At 39.3% G+C, this 17,769-nt stretch overlaps 1 protein-coding gene across 1 annotated transcript in view; it reads left to right on the forward strand.

Moving 5' to 3' along the window:
- The window catches only part of LOC149010842 (uncharacterized), a 43,815-nt gene extending 34,701 nt beyond the window's left edge, over window positions 1-9,114 (forward strand). The window contains exon 3 of the mRNA XM_089163437.1: window positions 8,110-9,114. Coding sequence (XP_089019563.1) covers window positions 8,110-8,793 — 684 coding nt within the window. The 3' untranslated portion in view covers window positions 8,794-9,114. The remainder of the gene's footprint in view (window positions 1-8,109) is intronic.
- The last annotated feature ends 8,655 nt before the right edge of the window (window positions 9,115-17,769 follow it).

Genomic DNA, 17,769 nt, shown 5'->3' on the forward strand with positions numbered 1-17,769 from the left:
GGGCTTTGGGTAATAAGAATGGAATGGGCCCAAAATAATTCTGTTGAGTGTGTTAAGAAATATGTGTTAATGAAACGAGATGGGCTTGACCCAAGGGGGTTTCTTTGGGGGTCTAGCGGCCCAATCTTTGTATTGGGTTTGTTTGGGCCCTATGTTTGAGTCAAAGCAGAACTGAATGTGGCCCAAATAACACAATCTTTGGCCCATAGGGTTTAGACCAAACCCATGAACTGGTTTAAGGTGAACCAATCTAACCCCAAAAACCCTAAAACTCCATTGTCTTCTCCCTTTTCTGCGATCAGACATCTTTGCCGTTGCCTGCTGATTCCCGCCATGCGCTTCCGACCAGCTTCCACTCCTCGTGTGACCCTCGTTTTATATTCCATTGCTAAAAGCAATAGCCTCAACCATCAAACCTTTATTTGGCTCTCTTCTCATGGTTCGGTGAGAAACACCTTCTGCAACTAATCGACCACAACCCTCGGCCGCTTCCTGCGCTTGATTGAAGTGGTGGTGCGGTTCCTCCTCTCCAAGAACCGATGCAGATTCGATATGAGGAAGCTTTGCATCCTTCCTACTACCGAAATCGATAACCAACGCCTTTTTGAAGTTAGTCCAGGTAAATTCCATCCAGTTCTTGCAATAGATCTAGTTGAGTGCCTCTCCTTCCAAATGTTGGATCGCCACCTCCAACCACTGCTCTTCCTCGATTTGGTTCTCCCAACAAAACACAAGAACCTCTAGAATCCATCTCTGAACTTCTCCTTCACCAGAAAATGAAGGCAGTGCCATCACCTCCCTGGGATCGTGTCTACTCTGATACCAGTTGATAAGACCCTTCTAATATCTTAGAAAATCAATATGAAATTGTAAGAAATTAACAAGATAGAGCTGGTTTTGATGGTGCTAGTCACCCCCACACCTCACGGTGTTTCCTCACCCTACGGCTGCCCAAGACTCACTCATAAAACATTCGATCCCCTCTCTACTCAATCCTCCCTCTATTTAATACCCCTCAACTAACCCTAATACTCTCTCTCCTCCAAATGGCCTCATCCTAGGGTCCTAACATGCGCTTATTTAGAGGGCTAATTGAGCAAGATTGCAAGATGATTGAAGGTCAACTTCTAGTTATTGTACTTCCCTTGGATGGAATTTGATTACTTAGAAGAGTAAGAAGCGGATTACAATGGCTCGGTCTAGCGTTGAGGCTAAGATCGTGCTATGGCACATACAATGTCTGAAATTTTTTGGGCCTAGTCTTTAATGAAAGAAGTAGGGATTAAAGTTGAAAACCCAAGTTGAGATGTTGTATGATAATAAGGTAGCAATCGACAGTGCTAGTAATCCGGTATTTCATGAGAGTACCAAACACATGGAATTGGATTTGCATTTTTTGTGGGAAACAATCATGAGAGGAGTTATAGTTACACCATGTGTTACTTCTGTTGAACAATTTGGAGACATCTTCACCAAACATTTATCTAGTCTAACCTTTGTAGAAGGATGTTGCAAGTTAGGAGTTGGTGAACAATACTCTCTAGCTTGGGGGGGGGGGGGGTTTGCCATAGCCTAGTAGTTACTTAGAGAGCAAGTTGTGGCTTCTTGGAGTCGAAGCTGTCTCAAAAATAGAAAACTTTATCTTGGAGGAAAAGTAGTTACACATTTAGAAAGTATTATGTGCTTTGCAGAATTAGAAAAGTTACTAATTTCCTAATAGCTCTAGTTTATATTTTCTTTCCTTTTTCAGAGCTGTTTCTAGAATCTTAAAGAGTCAATTTTTATTTTTGGAATGTACTTAGTGTCCCATCCCCCTAGCCAGTACCCTAACCGCGATAGTTGGAGGTGTAATCCACAGTCCCAAAAATAAGTTCGGGGCGATCATATACCCACATAGCACAATAATATAATCAAAAGCAAAGAACATTCACTGTTTACTATTATTTAAGGAAAAAATCAAAGTTGTAACTCAGAAAGATTACAAAGAATTATTAGATTGTGGGATAACAGATACCAATCAAAGTATAGAGTATAATGGAAATAAACTCTATAGTCAAAGTGGAAAGGTAGATCAATCTAATGTATTACAACCAAACAAACTAAAGAAAGACTAGGGTTATTCTAATTCTTCCATAGGTTCTTTGTCTTCTTCGTTTTCTTCTTCTTCTTCAATCTTCGTCTTCGTCACCTAAGGCTTTTGCACTTGCATCTTCGGATCAGCATCTAACTTACGTTCCCAATGACGAATAAGATGATGTCTACTGCTATCAATAGGAGTTATCAAGGTGGTCCAGACCGATGTTGGGGTTGTACCACTAGTCACCGTTTCTTCCCACTGAGTCCGCAGTTGTATTGCATACGAAAGGGGGCTTTGCACTGGTGCTCGGTATCTCTTATAAACCTGCAAAATCATCTATAAAGATGTCCCCGAAGGGTGAGCTCAAAAGAACTTAGAAAGTAGTTCAATTCACAATAAACGACTGCAAACAGTTTAGAACAAGCATGATGCAAATGATATAAGACAATGATGCAAGTATGCTTCTAACTCTATATATGTCTAGTATGAGTACTGGCGCGTGTTAGCGTTAAACCTTGCCTAATGCAAGTCATCTACTAAGCCATATCAATCTCCGAGTTGGATACTTCCCTTTCGTGCGCTAGACAATCCGTTCCGGTCTCATTACCTCCCTTCTGTGTCTAGGCAGTCTGTTCCAATATCTCCTCCCTAGAGTCATCGTATCCTATGGCACCCAACCAATCGGACTACGGACTCTTAACCCTATTGGTCATCTACATATAATAAACAGGAAGTTCTCATGTCCTCTCATGGGTTACCTTCCGGTCTTGAGCGCCCATGAGCCCAAGTTTATTATGTGCAACCCTACCTATGAATGACCCCCAACAATGTCATTATGTCCTCTCACGGATCGGATACTGGTCTTGAGCGCCCATAATCCCCATTGCTACCACGGGTCACTCGGCATCAATACCCTTGCCGTGACGAGGTTTCCTAGCCAAACTCATCTAGAAAAATCCTAAGTATGTCATCCAATAATCATGAAAAGCGTCAAGGGGCAACATAGGGAAGTGTCCCATACCACCTCCACTGATGTCCCGAGACAAAGACGCCAATAGGGCATTCCCCATTCCATAATTACAATTTAGGCGAACACATCACAATATGATTGCATAATATCATATCAAAGTCCAATCACAATAGGATCATTCACAAATATACAAGTATGCAAGTTAACATGATGAAACATATTTTGAAATTACAAGAGTATAACAAATATGAATATGTCCTACAACAGTAGCTAACACAAGCACACAAGTTCTGTTAATAAAATGAATGTAATCTTGTCAATTGTGAGTGAACGTACTCACCTTATACTCGATTCGTAATCTCTGGAGAAAGAGGTCAAGGGTAAGTCCAAAGTCACAAAAGAAAGCTTAAACAAACAAGTATTGAACATAAGGATCAAACCCTAAAGGATCGGAGATGAAACGGAGTCAAATAGGGAAAAGTTGCTGCCCTAGAACACCTTGGTCGCTTGGGGCGACCAAGGCAGTTCACCAAACAGACTGTATACGGACAGAAACCCTAAGTTTCAATCGGAAACTCCTCGTTCGGGTTCCAATCACTCCAAAATTAATAGGAAAATTCTGAAATAGTATATGGAGACTATCTATCATGATTTAAGCATCAAACATAGTCATCGAAATGAAAATATAACAATTTGCATAAAAGGCCTAATCTGCAGATTCTCATGGATAGACTAGAGTGAATGGGAATTCACTCTAGAGATAAGAAATAATTAGATCATGATCAGAAAACAACCTAGGAGTAGAACTAACATAGATTAGAAATCAATTAACTCAAGTAAGAGAAAATCATGGTCATCATGCTAGGTTAAACACCAAAATCATATCGTGTTGTTCACGGAAGGAATAAAATGAATGGGGATTCACTCAAAGACTGTGAAGATGAAGAAGTAGGTCATTACAGTAGCATAAGACCTTCACAATCACAGAATTGGGTAGAAACAAAAGAGAGAATAGATTTAGAGAGAATGAGATCGAATACTAACCTTGTAGAAGAAGATTCAATGGAGGAATTTCTCACGGATGCTTAGGATCTTCTTTGGCCTTGAAGAGAAAGCTCTAGGGTTCTTCTCACGTTCTCCAATAGCTTAGAGGCAAAGTGGTATGAATTAGATCGAAGTTTGTATATGTAGAGCTCCAAAAACCTAAATTTCCAAAAATACTCAATTCTGCCTCGAGGCAAGCAATGCTTGATGGTCAAAAACAGAATGTTGGTTCCAAAAGCCTCAAGCTACAGTTGGGTCTTTCACCAACTTAAGAAAGGGTCTTACCTGACTTTGTAGGACCTTTCAAAGGTGTCAACACTGTAATCGTGGTCCATCTCCCAAGTCCATCATCATTCAAATTACATCTTCTTCCCAAATCAGTCAGGGTTTCCATAATTCATCATCAACCTCCATTGGTTCTAGGTCAGATCCAATGGGTTCTAAAGGGATGACCCACAGTTGTCTTCTACCTTTCAGGTCTTCGGACCTACAACATAGATTCTCGTATTAGGGATTGTGAGGGATTTCACACTTAGAATTAGTAAGTGATTAGAGCTGTAATCTTGATCAATAAATATAGCTCTTGGGGTAGACATTCAGATTACGGAAGCAGTCTCTACCCCCTTGCTTCTTAATTTCTTTTCTCCACGTTCTCTTTTTGTTTCTTCTTCTCTATTTTTCTGGTTTCATTTTTTGACTTGCGGCTGCATCTCAGTAGGAAATTCTGGTTTGTGCCATGACTTATATGATTGGATGTTCAATTACTCTCAGAATAGTCACTCGTTGATGGAATATTGTAGAGGATTTAAATGATTAGTGGAAAAATTGCAGAAACATCAGCCTCTTTGCACCAATCTAAAAACCCTAAGGACACAATGAGTTGAATTCTATGTTTCAAAATTCCTGACTGTTTGGGTCTAGTATTCTTGTCAGGCTAAATCTAAATTTTGACATAAAAACTGTACCTACGTTGAGTGATGCTTTCAACAGGTTACTGCGTAGTAGTGGACAGAAAAGTACTCAAGGAAGCAAGGAGAATTCAGCAATGGTCGCAGGCATTGATGAGTTAAAGAATTTTTTGAGTATAGGGTTCCTAATAAAGGACTTGGGGCATTTGCAGTATTTTCTTGGAGTTGAAATTCTTCGAAGCAATCATGGGATCAACCGTTCTCAACGAAATTATGTGCTAGACTTGCTGAGGGAAACTGGTATGCTTGGGTGTGAACTTGTTGATACACACCCATAGACCCTCATCTCAAACTCATCAAAAATGAAGGAAAGGATTTGGTGAGTCCCTAGAGGTACAAACAGTTGGTAGGGAAGCTTATATATCTTACTGTGACTCGTCCATGCTTGTCATATACTATAGGTGTTGTTAACCAATTCATGCACTCACATAAGAAGCCTCACTGGGATGCCGTAATGTGTATCTTATATGATTTGAAAAAGGCTCCAGGAAAAGGCTTTTGTACAAGAAAAATGCTTAATTTAAAGTTATGTGCTTATTTAGATGCAGATTGGGCAAGATTGCGAGATGATCAAAGGTTGACTTCTAGTTATTATACTTTCTTTGGAGGGAATTTGGTTACTTGAAAGAGTAAGAAGCAAATCACAGTGGCTTGGTCTAGTGTTGAGGTTGAGTATTCTGCTACGGCTCATATAGTGTCTGAAATTTGTTTGGTCAAGTCTTCCCTGAAAGAAGTGGGGTTGAAGCTGAAGAGCCAATTGAGATGTTTTATGATAATCATGCAGCAATCTACATTGCTAGTAATCCACTGTTTCATGAGGGGACCAAACACATGGAAGTGGATTTGCATTTTGTGCAGGATGCAATCATGAGAGGAGTTATTGCTACACCATTTGTTGCTTCTGCTAAACAAGTTGGAGACATCATCACTAAATCTTTACTTGGTCCACCCTTTGTAGAAGGATGTTGCAAGCTGGGAGTTGGTGATCAATACTCTCAAGCTTGCGATGTAGTGTTTTGATAGCCAAGTAGAAGCTTGGGGAGCAAGTGAGTTGGTGTTCTAGAAACAAAATCATGGAAACTTGGGATTGCAAGCTGTCTCAAAATAAAATGTGCTGGCTTGGAGGAAAAGTTGTTACAGAATTGGAAGTTTTTGAGTGTTCTATAAAATTAGAAAGTTACTAATTTCCTAGTAGATTTAATTTGATATTATCTTTCCTTTTTGGGAACTATCTTTAGAGTCTTAGAGAGTCAGTTTTTATTTTTGATCTGAGAATCACTCTTCTCTGCAGAATCCCTTACATGGAAACATCTCCAGTTGGGTTCTGTTGCTGTTGGTGTTCCTCAATGATTCCCTCCTGGCTTGGATGTGACCTTGCCTTGCTCTGATTCCCCTATTGCTTCTTATAAACCTTGTTAATTGCTGCAAAAACTCATCTGCTCAACCTGGGGTTGAGATGAATTTTATAGAGAACCTCATTTAATGCCCAACAAGAGGAACAAATAACAAATTAAGAGGTGGGCTCTGTAAGAAAATGGGGAGAAAAAGCAAAAATGGAAAATTCTAGGGAAGTTTTTGTGTGGTTCCCTCCCTATTGCATCTTTTGTAATTGTGTCTCTTCACGATCCAAATCAACATAGGTAACCTTCATACTTGCCCAATTTTCTCTATCCTCTCCATCTTCACAGTTTTCTGCCTTTCACTTCCCCGGGAGTTTTTTGGCTCATCACTAGATGTTCAAGTAGGGATCACTTGGGGCTAAAGAAGCAAGCTTCTTTGTCTCTGTGGGCCAACAGGAGGATGCATGAATTGGTTAGATTTGCAGGTTAGTGTTAGTTGATAGGTTTCATGGAAGTTAGCAAGAGGACAGGAGGTTAAATGATTGTATTGATCTACCATTTCATTAAAGGCAAAATGATAGCTTCCTTTAAGGGGCAAACTAGTAGCATCAGCCATATCAAAGGTAGATGGTGAATAATAAAAATCTATCTTCAAATTAAGGTGTTAGATAAATCACTAGCACACTGGAGCTGAGTGATACGAAGTTAAATAAGTTGGGGGGTTTGAGTAGTCAGAAACACTGGATTGTCAGAAAGATCAGGAGTTCAGAGTAATATACTCTATTTTTTTAATTATCTAGCACATATTGTATACCTAATTACAGAAGTTACCTCTTGTTTTCAACCATTTTATTATTTCATTGAAATAGGAGAACAGGACAAATCTAAATAGTTCAATGAAAGGTGAACCACAGACATTCTCAAAGTTGCAGTCGATGATGGTGAATTTTTAATTTTTTTAATAGAGGATGCAAGTGAAAACAGAAAGAAGCACAAAATAAATGAAGATATGAACTAATACAGCATGCATTCACAACAATCTCTGATCTGTAAGGCTGGTTTGGACCCCAGATGACAGGTGATGACAATAAAGAGCGTGATGAAACTTGAGCAATTGATACCTGGCAGTGTCGAGTGAATCCACTGCTGCCATCAAGATCTTCACAGGAAGCATCTTCTTGGATTACATTGTAGATGGGATTAACCCTCATTGTTAATTTTCCGGTTCACTCACCACTTGAACTATATATGGGCTATGAGTCCATTTCCTCATAAAAGTTATTTACATATAAATAGTTCCAAGTGATTTTTCATTCTATTCTCGTTATGTCTCATAGTCACCAAACAGTTTTCATTTGTGAATAACAGAAAGACCTGAATTTATTCAGGATTTCCATTTGATTTGGCCCCTTCCCATCCATGGCTTGTCAACTGTACTGACTCCTGCATGGGAATTCCATGAGTTTGGACTTTGTCAACAATTTTATTTGTAGTATTAACCCTTGGGATTCCACTAACTTTGTTTAGGGAACCAATAAGTGTGTTGATATTTTCGATACTGCCAAAATAATTGTATGAATTATGGGCCCAGAAAATGTAATGGCTTCCTCTTATGAGAAATATGTAACCTGATTGTACTAAGTATTACTAGATGCTTGATTGGTAGTATACAAAGATGAAACGAAATTTACACTTGGAATTCTTCTGTAGGTGCAAGACGTAGATACTAAAGCTACTGATGACCAAGAAGCAGGTTCCCATGACTCCTCCAAACCACTTGGCTTAAAATGGGCCCATCCAATTCTTGTCCCAGAGTCGGGCTGTGTACTCGTTGCCACAGAGAAGCTTGATGGTGTTCACACTTTCGAAAGAACTGTGGTTCTTCTCCTCAGATCTGGAACCAGATCTCCATATGAGGGGCCCTTTGGAGTCATCTTAAACCGTCCACTTAACAAAAGAATCAAGCACATGACGTCCTCAAATCTGAATCTAGCGGCCACTTTTGCAGATTGTTCGCTGCATATTGGTGGACCACTGGAGGCAAGCATGTTCTTGTTGAGGACAGAAGAGAATTCCCAACTTCGAGGTTTTGAGCAGGTGCTGCCAGGCCTGTGTTTTGGTTCTATACACAGTTTTGATAAAGCTGCAGCACTTTTGAAGGAGGGAATGCTTAATCCAAAGGACTTGAGATTCTTTGTTGGATATGCAGGGTGGCAGTTTGATCAATTGAAGCAAGAAATCGAATCAAATTTTTGGTACGTTGCTGCCTGTAGTTCAAATTTGATATTTGATAATACACCGGATGCATCTGATGGCCTGTGGAAGGAAATTTTACAGTTAATGGGTGGTCACTACTCAGAGCTGAGCCAGAAACCTGAGCAAGATAGTCAATAAAGATGTCTTTGAACCCAGATGTACAGAAAACTACAGTTTACTGGTCTAGTAATTAGGTCTAATATCTTTGCATTGTCATCCTATTCCTCTGTGTTACACTTGAAGTCATTTTACCATCAAACCTATTTCAATGCGTTCTGTTTTTGTAGATGATCGATCTCAGGACAGTATTAGTCACACAGTACAAATAATGATATGATTGTCTTAAAAATCCATTTTTCAGGGGAGAATAAAAGAAAACTTCATAGACTGATACATGTTGATATCTATCAATAATGCACTAAAACCATAATAAATGTGACAATCCAGGTTACCACATTTCACACTTTGTTATGATGAATGCTTTCATTAGTAGCTCAACATTCCCATGTAGTTGATTGTGGAATTTAAAGATTAGAATTTTTGGAATTAGTATTCAGTATGGTTGATTGCTGGATTTCAATTATTAGAATCTGGAACTGATGCATTCTTGATTTAATTGGTTTGATTTAAATCAATCTCAATTTGAAATAGAGCAACCACTAACCAGTGAAAGGAAATATAAAGGCTGAGGTTGAGGATTTTTTATATATACAAGCTTAGTATAAGGAAGTGATAGTATTTCCTAAACCGTATAATCTCAATTAGTTCCAATAGTTCGTGGTTAGGGTGTTTAATAAAACACTATTGACCCAAACTTGCCCAAACCCGTGTTGAGCTTAGCCCGGGCTGGGCTTGACTTTTCAATCAGAGGGGCTGGTTTGAGTTACAAATTAACCAACCCAAGCAAGGCCAAGTAGGTTTTGGGTTCAGCCCTACCCAACCCTGTATTAATTTGGTCCAAAGGGGCTTTATTAAGCCGGAGGATGGGATATTAATATGCCTCAGCAGCGAGAGTTGAACTCATGACCTCTTCACTAAGAGGTGTTGGTTTCAACCACTAGAACAACTCTGCGGTGGCCAACCTTGTATTAATGTATTTACTTTTTAGGTAATAATTCTATGTTAATTTATTAAAATAAAATTGTATGTAAATTGAGTTGAACAACTACCCACCAACCCTGATGATGTAAACATATTCCCATTTAAGGGTTGTAGAATATGCTTATTATTTTGTTTCGATAGAACACATCATGTAGGTGTGTCAGCAAAGAAGGGATAAAAATCAAGATCAAGGTCAGGGTAAATCAAAGCTAATTCAACCTTACTTGGCCTTGTTAGGGTAATTTTGGATAGGTCGAGCTTCAAAGAACCATAGTAGGGTACAGCTTGGGTTGGAAATTCTTAAGCTTTGATAGGATTGGGTAGAGTTTGGGTACCGATCCTCAAATTCCATCCCATGCACATGACATCGGTGGCTATTAAAATCCAACGATCAGTTTTAAATCCTAAGATTTGCAAAGTTTGCATACAAGTTGTATTGGGGTGAAAAATGTGTTCTTAGTTCTTTGGTTCGCTCTTGATCTGTGCCTGGTACCTAAGACCAAAACAATAGTCAGAGCGGGCTGCCTCTAGGGATGGAAAACCACCTCCAATGATTAAGTCAGTTCAGGTAAAAAAACCAGAGACTCGTCTTCGAGAAATGACGCTTAACGAGACGAAGGAAGGAATGTTTGCCATGAACAAAATGTAGGAGAGTAATGGCCAGAGAGTCCAAGTCTTACCATCGTTCATGCATAGTGGTGGATTATATAGCAGGTCCATACCTGGAGAGATAGTGGATGCTTTAAGGCCCTTAGATGCGCATCTGATCAGATGGAGAGTAGAGGTGACTTCGAGTTGAAGCTTGAGAGTAAGCTAGATTGCCAGATATTCCTACCGTCGGAAGATCTTGTCAATGGACCAAGCGTCAACATCATTTTGATATTGACATGACAAAAGCCCACAATTGAGGGGACAAATGAGTTGCTGGCTTTGGGCTCAAGGAAAACCTTTAGTGAAGCAGAAGTTTCCTTATTCGCAGTGAGATATCGAAGATCCTTTACGCATTAAATGCTGGAATGAGTATCGCATGGAATTTCTCTCTCATCCTCTTTTACCGAGAAGTCCCATGGGGGGAGGAGAGCTTTATCGTTATGTCATTCACCATACAGCTTCTCTGAGGGAGGACTCCCTGAGAAGTGCCTTAGCCGAGAAGCGCTTGCTGAACCTCTCCGGTCCAAACTTAGATCTTAGGTACCGGTTCAAACGACTATTTTCTGGTTCAGGGATTGCGGTTTGAAATGTCAATAACAAGTTGTGAAGTGAGCCATTCAGTCTGGGCCACCCTCACAAAGGCTATTTACTTCCCTTCAAATTCTTTCCCGGAAACTTCACAAGGACAACAATCATCTTGGACTTGGAGGAGTGTGTTAGTGGGTAGAGCAGTATTGGTGGAAAACCTATGGTGGAAGGTGGAAGTGGCTGATAATCGATATCTATAAGGATTAGTGGATCCCCTCCATATCAAGGTATAAAACTTCCCCAAAACCAATTGGTTGCACCATCTCCAAGGTGCATCAACTGATTGATCAAGTTGAAAGGAAATGGAAAAATGAATTGCTGCATGAACTCTTTTCTCCTCGTCAGGTAGAAGCAATTCAGAAGATTAGTTCGGATTTGGATTGTTTCTTTAGGGATCTGATTGTTCGATTTCGACAGATCTAGAAGGAACTTCTGGGTAAAAGCTTCAAGGTATTAATAGTTGAAATCGATACTGCCTTACAGGTATTTATTTATTTATTTATTCAACTTTCAAATTTAAAACTCTTTTAGATTCCATAACTCAAGAAGAAATTTGATTATAGAAAATATTTAATTATTGAGTTTTTTTCTTAAGGCTCCCACTTAAGTTGAGCTGAAATTCTTGACTATTTACTTAAGTGAAAAATATTTCAAAATGTCCACTTTGTGCTTTTTAAAAAAATACAGTTACCCACATTTAGTTTTTTGTTAACTTTGAAAAGGAAATGAACATTTTGCCCATAGCGTGAAAGGAAAATATAAGTTTTGTACTTTATCAAACCTCACTTAATTTTCTTCAAATTCTACAAACAAACTCCCCTAGTTTACTCTGAATCCTCTTTCTTTGGATGCTTGAATCAATCCAATGGTAATGTGATTCTCTAAATAGTCTTCTACAACATCCTCCATCGTGCGATTTGCATTATTCTGATTCTCCAGGGGGTATTGGCGGCAATCCTATTAGTCCTTCAACTGTCAATAACTTGATCAATTGCCTCGCAGAAATCTCAGCGTCTTCATGGAAAACACCAAGGTAGAGAAAACACGATTTCAAGTGTCTGAGTAATATACAAATGCATAAGGTCAAAATGTCCATCTTGTTAGATTTTTATTAAAATTTATTTTATATTAAGTTTAAAAATTAGTATTTGCATTTATTTTATTTTAATTGTTTTGTTAGTGTGTGGGACCCATGAGTTTAGGGTGGTAACGAGGCATCTATGAATATAGTAGGCCCTTCATAACATTGATTATGAGGCTCTTCATGATATTGACCATGGGGTGTGAGGGGGTTATGAATATTAATTATAATTGACATGGAAATTTTAAAGGCCTTGATCATGGTGATGAGGTGGGCATACTTGTTGGTGCTATTTCGCTGATCGCCTTGAACCGTAGTTTCTTGCACCGAACTCCTCAGATCTGATTCGATCTGGTTTGCTCTTTGATCAATCAACCTCTCACTCCTGAAAGAAACTGAATTACAGTAAGAAACGGAGCCGATCGTCTTGATCGGCGTCTCGTCTCCGACGGTCTAGTCAGTATGGTGTCGATGGTGTTTACAGAGCTCTATGGAACTTCTAAAATGCTCGTAATGGAGTTCAATCAGAGTGAGCTTAGAGTTTTGGTTGATTCCAGAGACTTACCTTCCTACGGATCTTCTCTTGCTTTTATATTGGCTTTCCCGCTTATAATTCTCTTTCAATTATGACCATCAGATCATCGCTCCTTTTTGGACGTCTTTGATCATCTTGCCTTTATCTCTCAATCGAACCCGGTTGAAGTTGGTTTGACCGGTATAAATCGGTAATGGATATATTAGTTACAACATAAGCCCCCAAGCATGCTGATCAGGTTGAATCTAAATGAGATTCTGATCAGCAGGTTTTATCCTTTTCATCAAAATCACACAGTATTCCTTGTCCAGCTATTACGCCTTTTCCCCAGGTAATCCTCGGTTTCTTCAAAACCTTGATGACGAGTTATCGTATCATATCATCATTATCTTGAAAATCTGCTTATAACCATATCTCTCATGAAATCATGTCCTTTGTATTGGTTGAAATTATATTACTGTACTCAGCCCCCAAGTTATCTTAAAACCGGCTGAAATCACTGTCTTGTCAAATCTTTTTTGAATTTTCAAATATAACTTTTTAACTTCCTTAACGTTACCGCCGCTTGATCACTGACTTCGTCTTTTTCCCATGCATTACCATCATATTGTTCCCTTGCCCTTTCACACATCATCTTCATTCTTTTCAACTGCTGTTTTTCATGCGTTAGCCGATTAATCCCACGCGTCGGTTACGAAAGGTAATGACCATTGATTTTGGACCATCGTGTATTTCCCCCTCCTTTCAAGAAATCCTCTCTCATTCTTTATATATATCTGTCAACTGTCGCCTTTTCCTTTCCGTACTCTGTTCTTCTTCGCGAACATCAACATACCTATCTGCTAACTCCTTTATTACTCCTTTTCAGATTTTACCTTTTCAATTTTCTTCTTCTTCCTTTCTTATCTCCGCCATGGATCCTGCTTCCAATCCTTCAGTACCCAGTACCTCTTCCCAACCTGATATACCTCCAAGAAGCAGAGCAAATGAAAAACGTGTGTCGGTGCTTCTTCCTCCTCTCAACATAATCCTTCAGACTGGAAACCGGTCCCGTATGCTCATGACGAAGCCATCCTTCTTTATACTCCTGTCAACATGTCCAGAGAAAAAATGGACCCAAAGCATGCCGGTCCTGAATGGTATCCCACTAAAATAAAGAAATCCCACCTGGATTCTTATTTGGAAAGTTACCATTTTCCTTCTGATGCTAGAGTATGGGTTCCTGACTCCTCCGACCGTCCTTACTCAGTTGATCCTGGTGTTATCACCATCTACCTTGATCACCTTGATTCAGGTTTTAGAATCCCCCTGATTCCCGTAGTTCAATCTTTATTGGACTATTATCATGCTTGTCCTTCTCATCTTACTCCAAATAGTTGGAGGCTGGTTTACTGTTTTTTTGCGTTTATTCTCCAGATGAATCGTGTTCCGTCTGTTGATCTCTTCAGAAATTATTACACCTTGAAAGTATCCCGCGAACGCGGATACCTTCACTTTGCCAGAAGAACCTGCATTTTCGGTGAACTGGGAAGATAATCCAAAATTTTCATTGATTCTTCCATTCCCCATGACAATAAGCAATGGCGGGAAAAATACTTCTTCTGCGCTATTCCAAATCCAAACTTCCGGTCTCGATGGTGTCTTCATTCCTTGGAATCCTTATCTCCTCTAAAAGTATGTCCTGTGCTTACTGAATATGACCGAATAACCTGGAGTATGATTCCGACTGGAACTCCCATAGATGCGGCCAAGTTGAAGACAGATGGCAGTCTCATTAGTCACGGCCTTTTTCCAGGTAAAGATAATAACTGTTGTATACCTTTCTATCTTTTTGTAATCCTTACTCATTATCATATATTTTTGCCATCATAAGTAATTGCTCGTCCCATCCTTAATGTTGCTGACCTACGGAGAAGTGTTTCAGAGGAAAAGAAGTCTGATTCTAGGGTTATTAAACCCTCCAAGAAAAGAAAACACACTGCCCGTCATCCTTCGAAAAGAAAAACTGCTAAGAGAGATTCCCCTGATCAAGAGAAAACTACCCCGGCTCCAGAAAGTGTCATCAGAGAAGATGCTGATGTGCAAATTGTGAAAACAGTTGCAAGTGAAATCCCTGGTCCCAAGATGAGGACCTCCAGAACCTCCAATACACCGAGATGTAGACTTAGGTCTACTGAGTCCGATCTCACGACCGGGGCCCGTCTGGCTCAAAGAAGAAGAAGAAAAGAAGAAAAGAAATTCATACTGCCCCCACAGAAGTTCCCACTGTTGAAGATAATCCACGTGAAGAAATTCCTCATGATACTTCCGTCTTCCCAGAAAAAATGGTTGAGGACGAAGGTCAAGGTAAGGATTTATTTGACTATTCTTCTGACCACCTGAAGAAAATTGCTGAAGACATACTAACCCATGCTGCAGGTGGTATTATTGAAGAAATAGCCGATCAATTATGTGATGAAAATGTTGATGTTCCTGTCTCTCCCTTGGATGTTGCTGCCGAGGATCGTGTGAATGAAATTTCCGTTTCCGTTTTACCTTTATCCATCCCTGTGTTGGATGTTGCTGTCCCAGATACTGATGTTGTTGCTCTCCCAGATATTGATGTTCTTGCTCCTCCAAATATTGATGTTCCCCCTCCTGAGAAAAGTGATCAAGATGTTCCTCCTTTGGAGGACAATAACCAAAATGTTTCCCATGGAATTCATGAAGTAGCTCTCCCAGAGAATAATCTTGTCCCTCCTGAAGCTCTCATGGTAATTGACCCTCATGTCGGTCATGAAGACCAAGAGAATATCATCATGCAGACTGGTTCAAATGATGCTGCAGTGAATGTTAATCCTGAGAATATTCTTGAGATAGCTGATCTCCAACTAGCCCCTGACCAGGTTGATGATACCATGAGCAATGCTGATTCCATGAATCCTTTCCACCCTGAGTGGTTTTTAAAAGAAAATCACACAGCCAGCCGTAATTGGGAGGCTGCTAGAGAATGGGGTACAAAAGGCAGAATCCCTCGTGACAAGAAGAATACTGCACGGATGTCTGATTCTGATCTTTATTCTCATGGGTGGGGGTAAGAATTAAACCTTTTTTTTATTATTATTTATTTATAACTAATTTATTTTTGATCTGATTATTTATATTGTCTTTAATATATATATATATATATATATATATATATATATATATATATATATATATATATATATATATATATATATATATATATATATGTATGTATGTATTGATTGATCAACAGATGTTTTGGGGCTGCCTTCAATGCATTTTCTGAAGTGTTGGAGAGAGAAAAAACTTTGTCTCAGGAAAATGATGAACTGATCAAGAAGAACTTTGAATTGGTTAATGAGGTACAGGATCTTCGAAGAAAATTGGGATCTTCAGAGAGAAAATTAACACAGGCTGAGTTCAGAGAAATAGATTTGATGAATGATCTTGATAGTTTGCATAATGATTATGAAATTTGCTCTGACCATTGTGATGAATTGCAGGAAGAAGTTTCTATGTTGAGAGAAGCCGTTTTGAATCATAGGAATGAGCTTTTCCAACTTAAAATGTTAAAGGATGATGCCCTTGACAGGGCCAAAATTGCCACAGGTGAAAGAGAAGATTTTAAAGGAAAGCTAACCAGAGCTTTGGTCTGGTCACAAAGTATTGAGAAGGAAAAGAATGAACTCCAGGAGAAGTTTGATGAGATTGAGAAGCTAAATACAGCTTTAGAGTTGGCACAAGAATATCATGTGAAAGCTTTCAGTTCAATTCTGCTGGAGAAGTCTGCTTTGGAGGATAAGAGTAATGGTTTGGAGTTAAGACTCGATGAGATAACAGCAGAAAAGGATAATCTCAATGCTTCCTTTAATTTGGTTTCTAAAGAGAAAGAAAACCTTCATGCACTCTTGGATGAAACTTTAAAATTCAAAACTTTGCTGCATGAAGACTTAGAGGCAGAGAGGAAACAGTTTGAAATTGAAAAGAGAAGAATACAAAGTGAAAGCCAGATAGTTTTAAATTCGGTTACCTCCTTTATGAAGGAAGTTGGAGATAATCCAACTTTCCTAGGGTTTTGCAAAAATATGGTAAAGGACTGCTCTGACCAAATTTTTTCAGAGATCCTTAAGACTCATCCTGGTTTAGATTTCAAGTTGTTATCTCCAGAGTTTCTCCCTTCTAGAACCCTTTTTGATCTTAGGAATTTGAAGCATCCCAGTTCTGATTGTTCATCAGAAGATGATTCTGATAATGATATGAGTGACTCCTCCAGCTCTGGCCCAGATCATTCTGCCAGTGGTTCAGATGATAATGATGATGATAACTTACCTGCTCAAGGAGATGAAGATATTGCTGCTAATGATGCTGTTGATGTTGATCCGTCTGGTAATGCTACAGATGTTGATCCATCTACAAAATCACACATATGAAGAAAACACTCTTTTTGCTTTATGAACTTACCTTTTTCTTTCTTACCTACCTCTTTTGCATATAAGGTTTTTTTTTTTTTGTTCAACTTTTATATGAATGAAATTTTCTTCCCTCCTTCTATTGTGATTATTTTTATATTATATATACTGCTGAAATACCCCTGATGAAAAAGTATTTAAAAGGAATTTTAATACCTGATCAGATACCTTGAGATGTTGATTTAATACCTGATCTGACTTTTGAACTTCAATTAATAGACTTCAGTGTAACCTGATCCTTGAGTTATTTTACTGATTAATTCCGTCGTACTCAATCCGAATGCTGCCTTAGAAAGATGGCTACTGGAGCCTGACTTGGGAAAGTCGGGATCATTCCTCGGAAGGAACAATCCGGGATCATCCTTGCAAAAGGAATGATCCGTGATCAGCTTCGGAAGGCATGACTAGGCCTCGGAAGGCTGGCTACTTGAGCCTGACTTTGGAAAGTCGGGATCATTCCTCGGAAGGAACAATCCGGGATCACCCTCGCGAAAGGAATGATCCGTGATTAGCTTAGCATGACCTGGCTTCCTGAGCCTGACTTACGTAAAGTCGGGATCACCCTTGGTACGGAATGATCCGTGATTAGCTTTGGAAAGCATGACCAGGCCTCGGAAGGCTGGCTACTTGAGCCTAACTCACGAAGAGTTGGGATCACCCTCGGTACGGAATGATCCGTGATC

Source organism: Hakea prostrata, chromosome 7, assembly GCF_041222555.1.
Source record: "Hakea prostrata isolate BN-2017 chromosome 7, UWA_Hpros_2, whole genome shotgun sequence".
Taxonomy (NCBI): Eukaryota; Viridiplantae; Streptophyta; class Magnoliopsida; order Proteales; family Proteaceae; genus Hakea; species Hakea prostrata.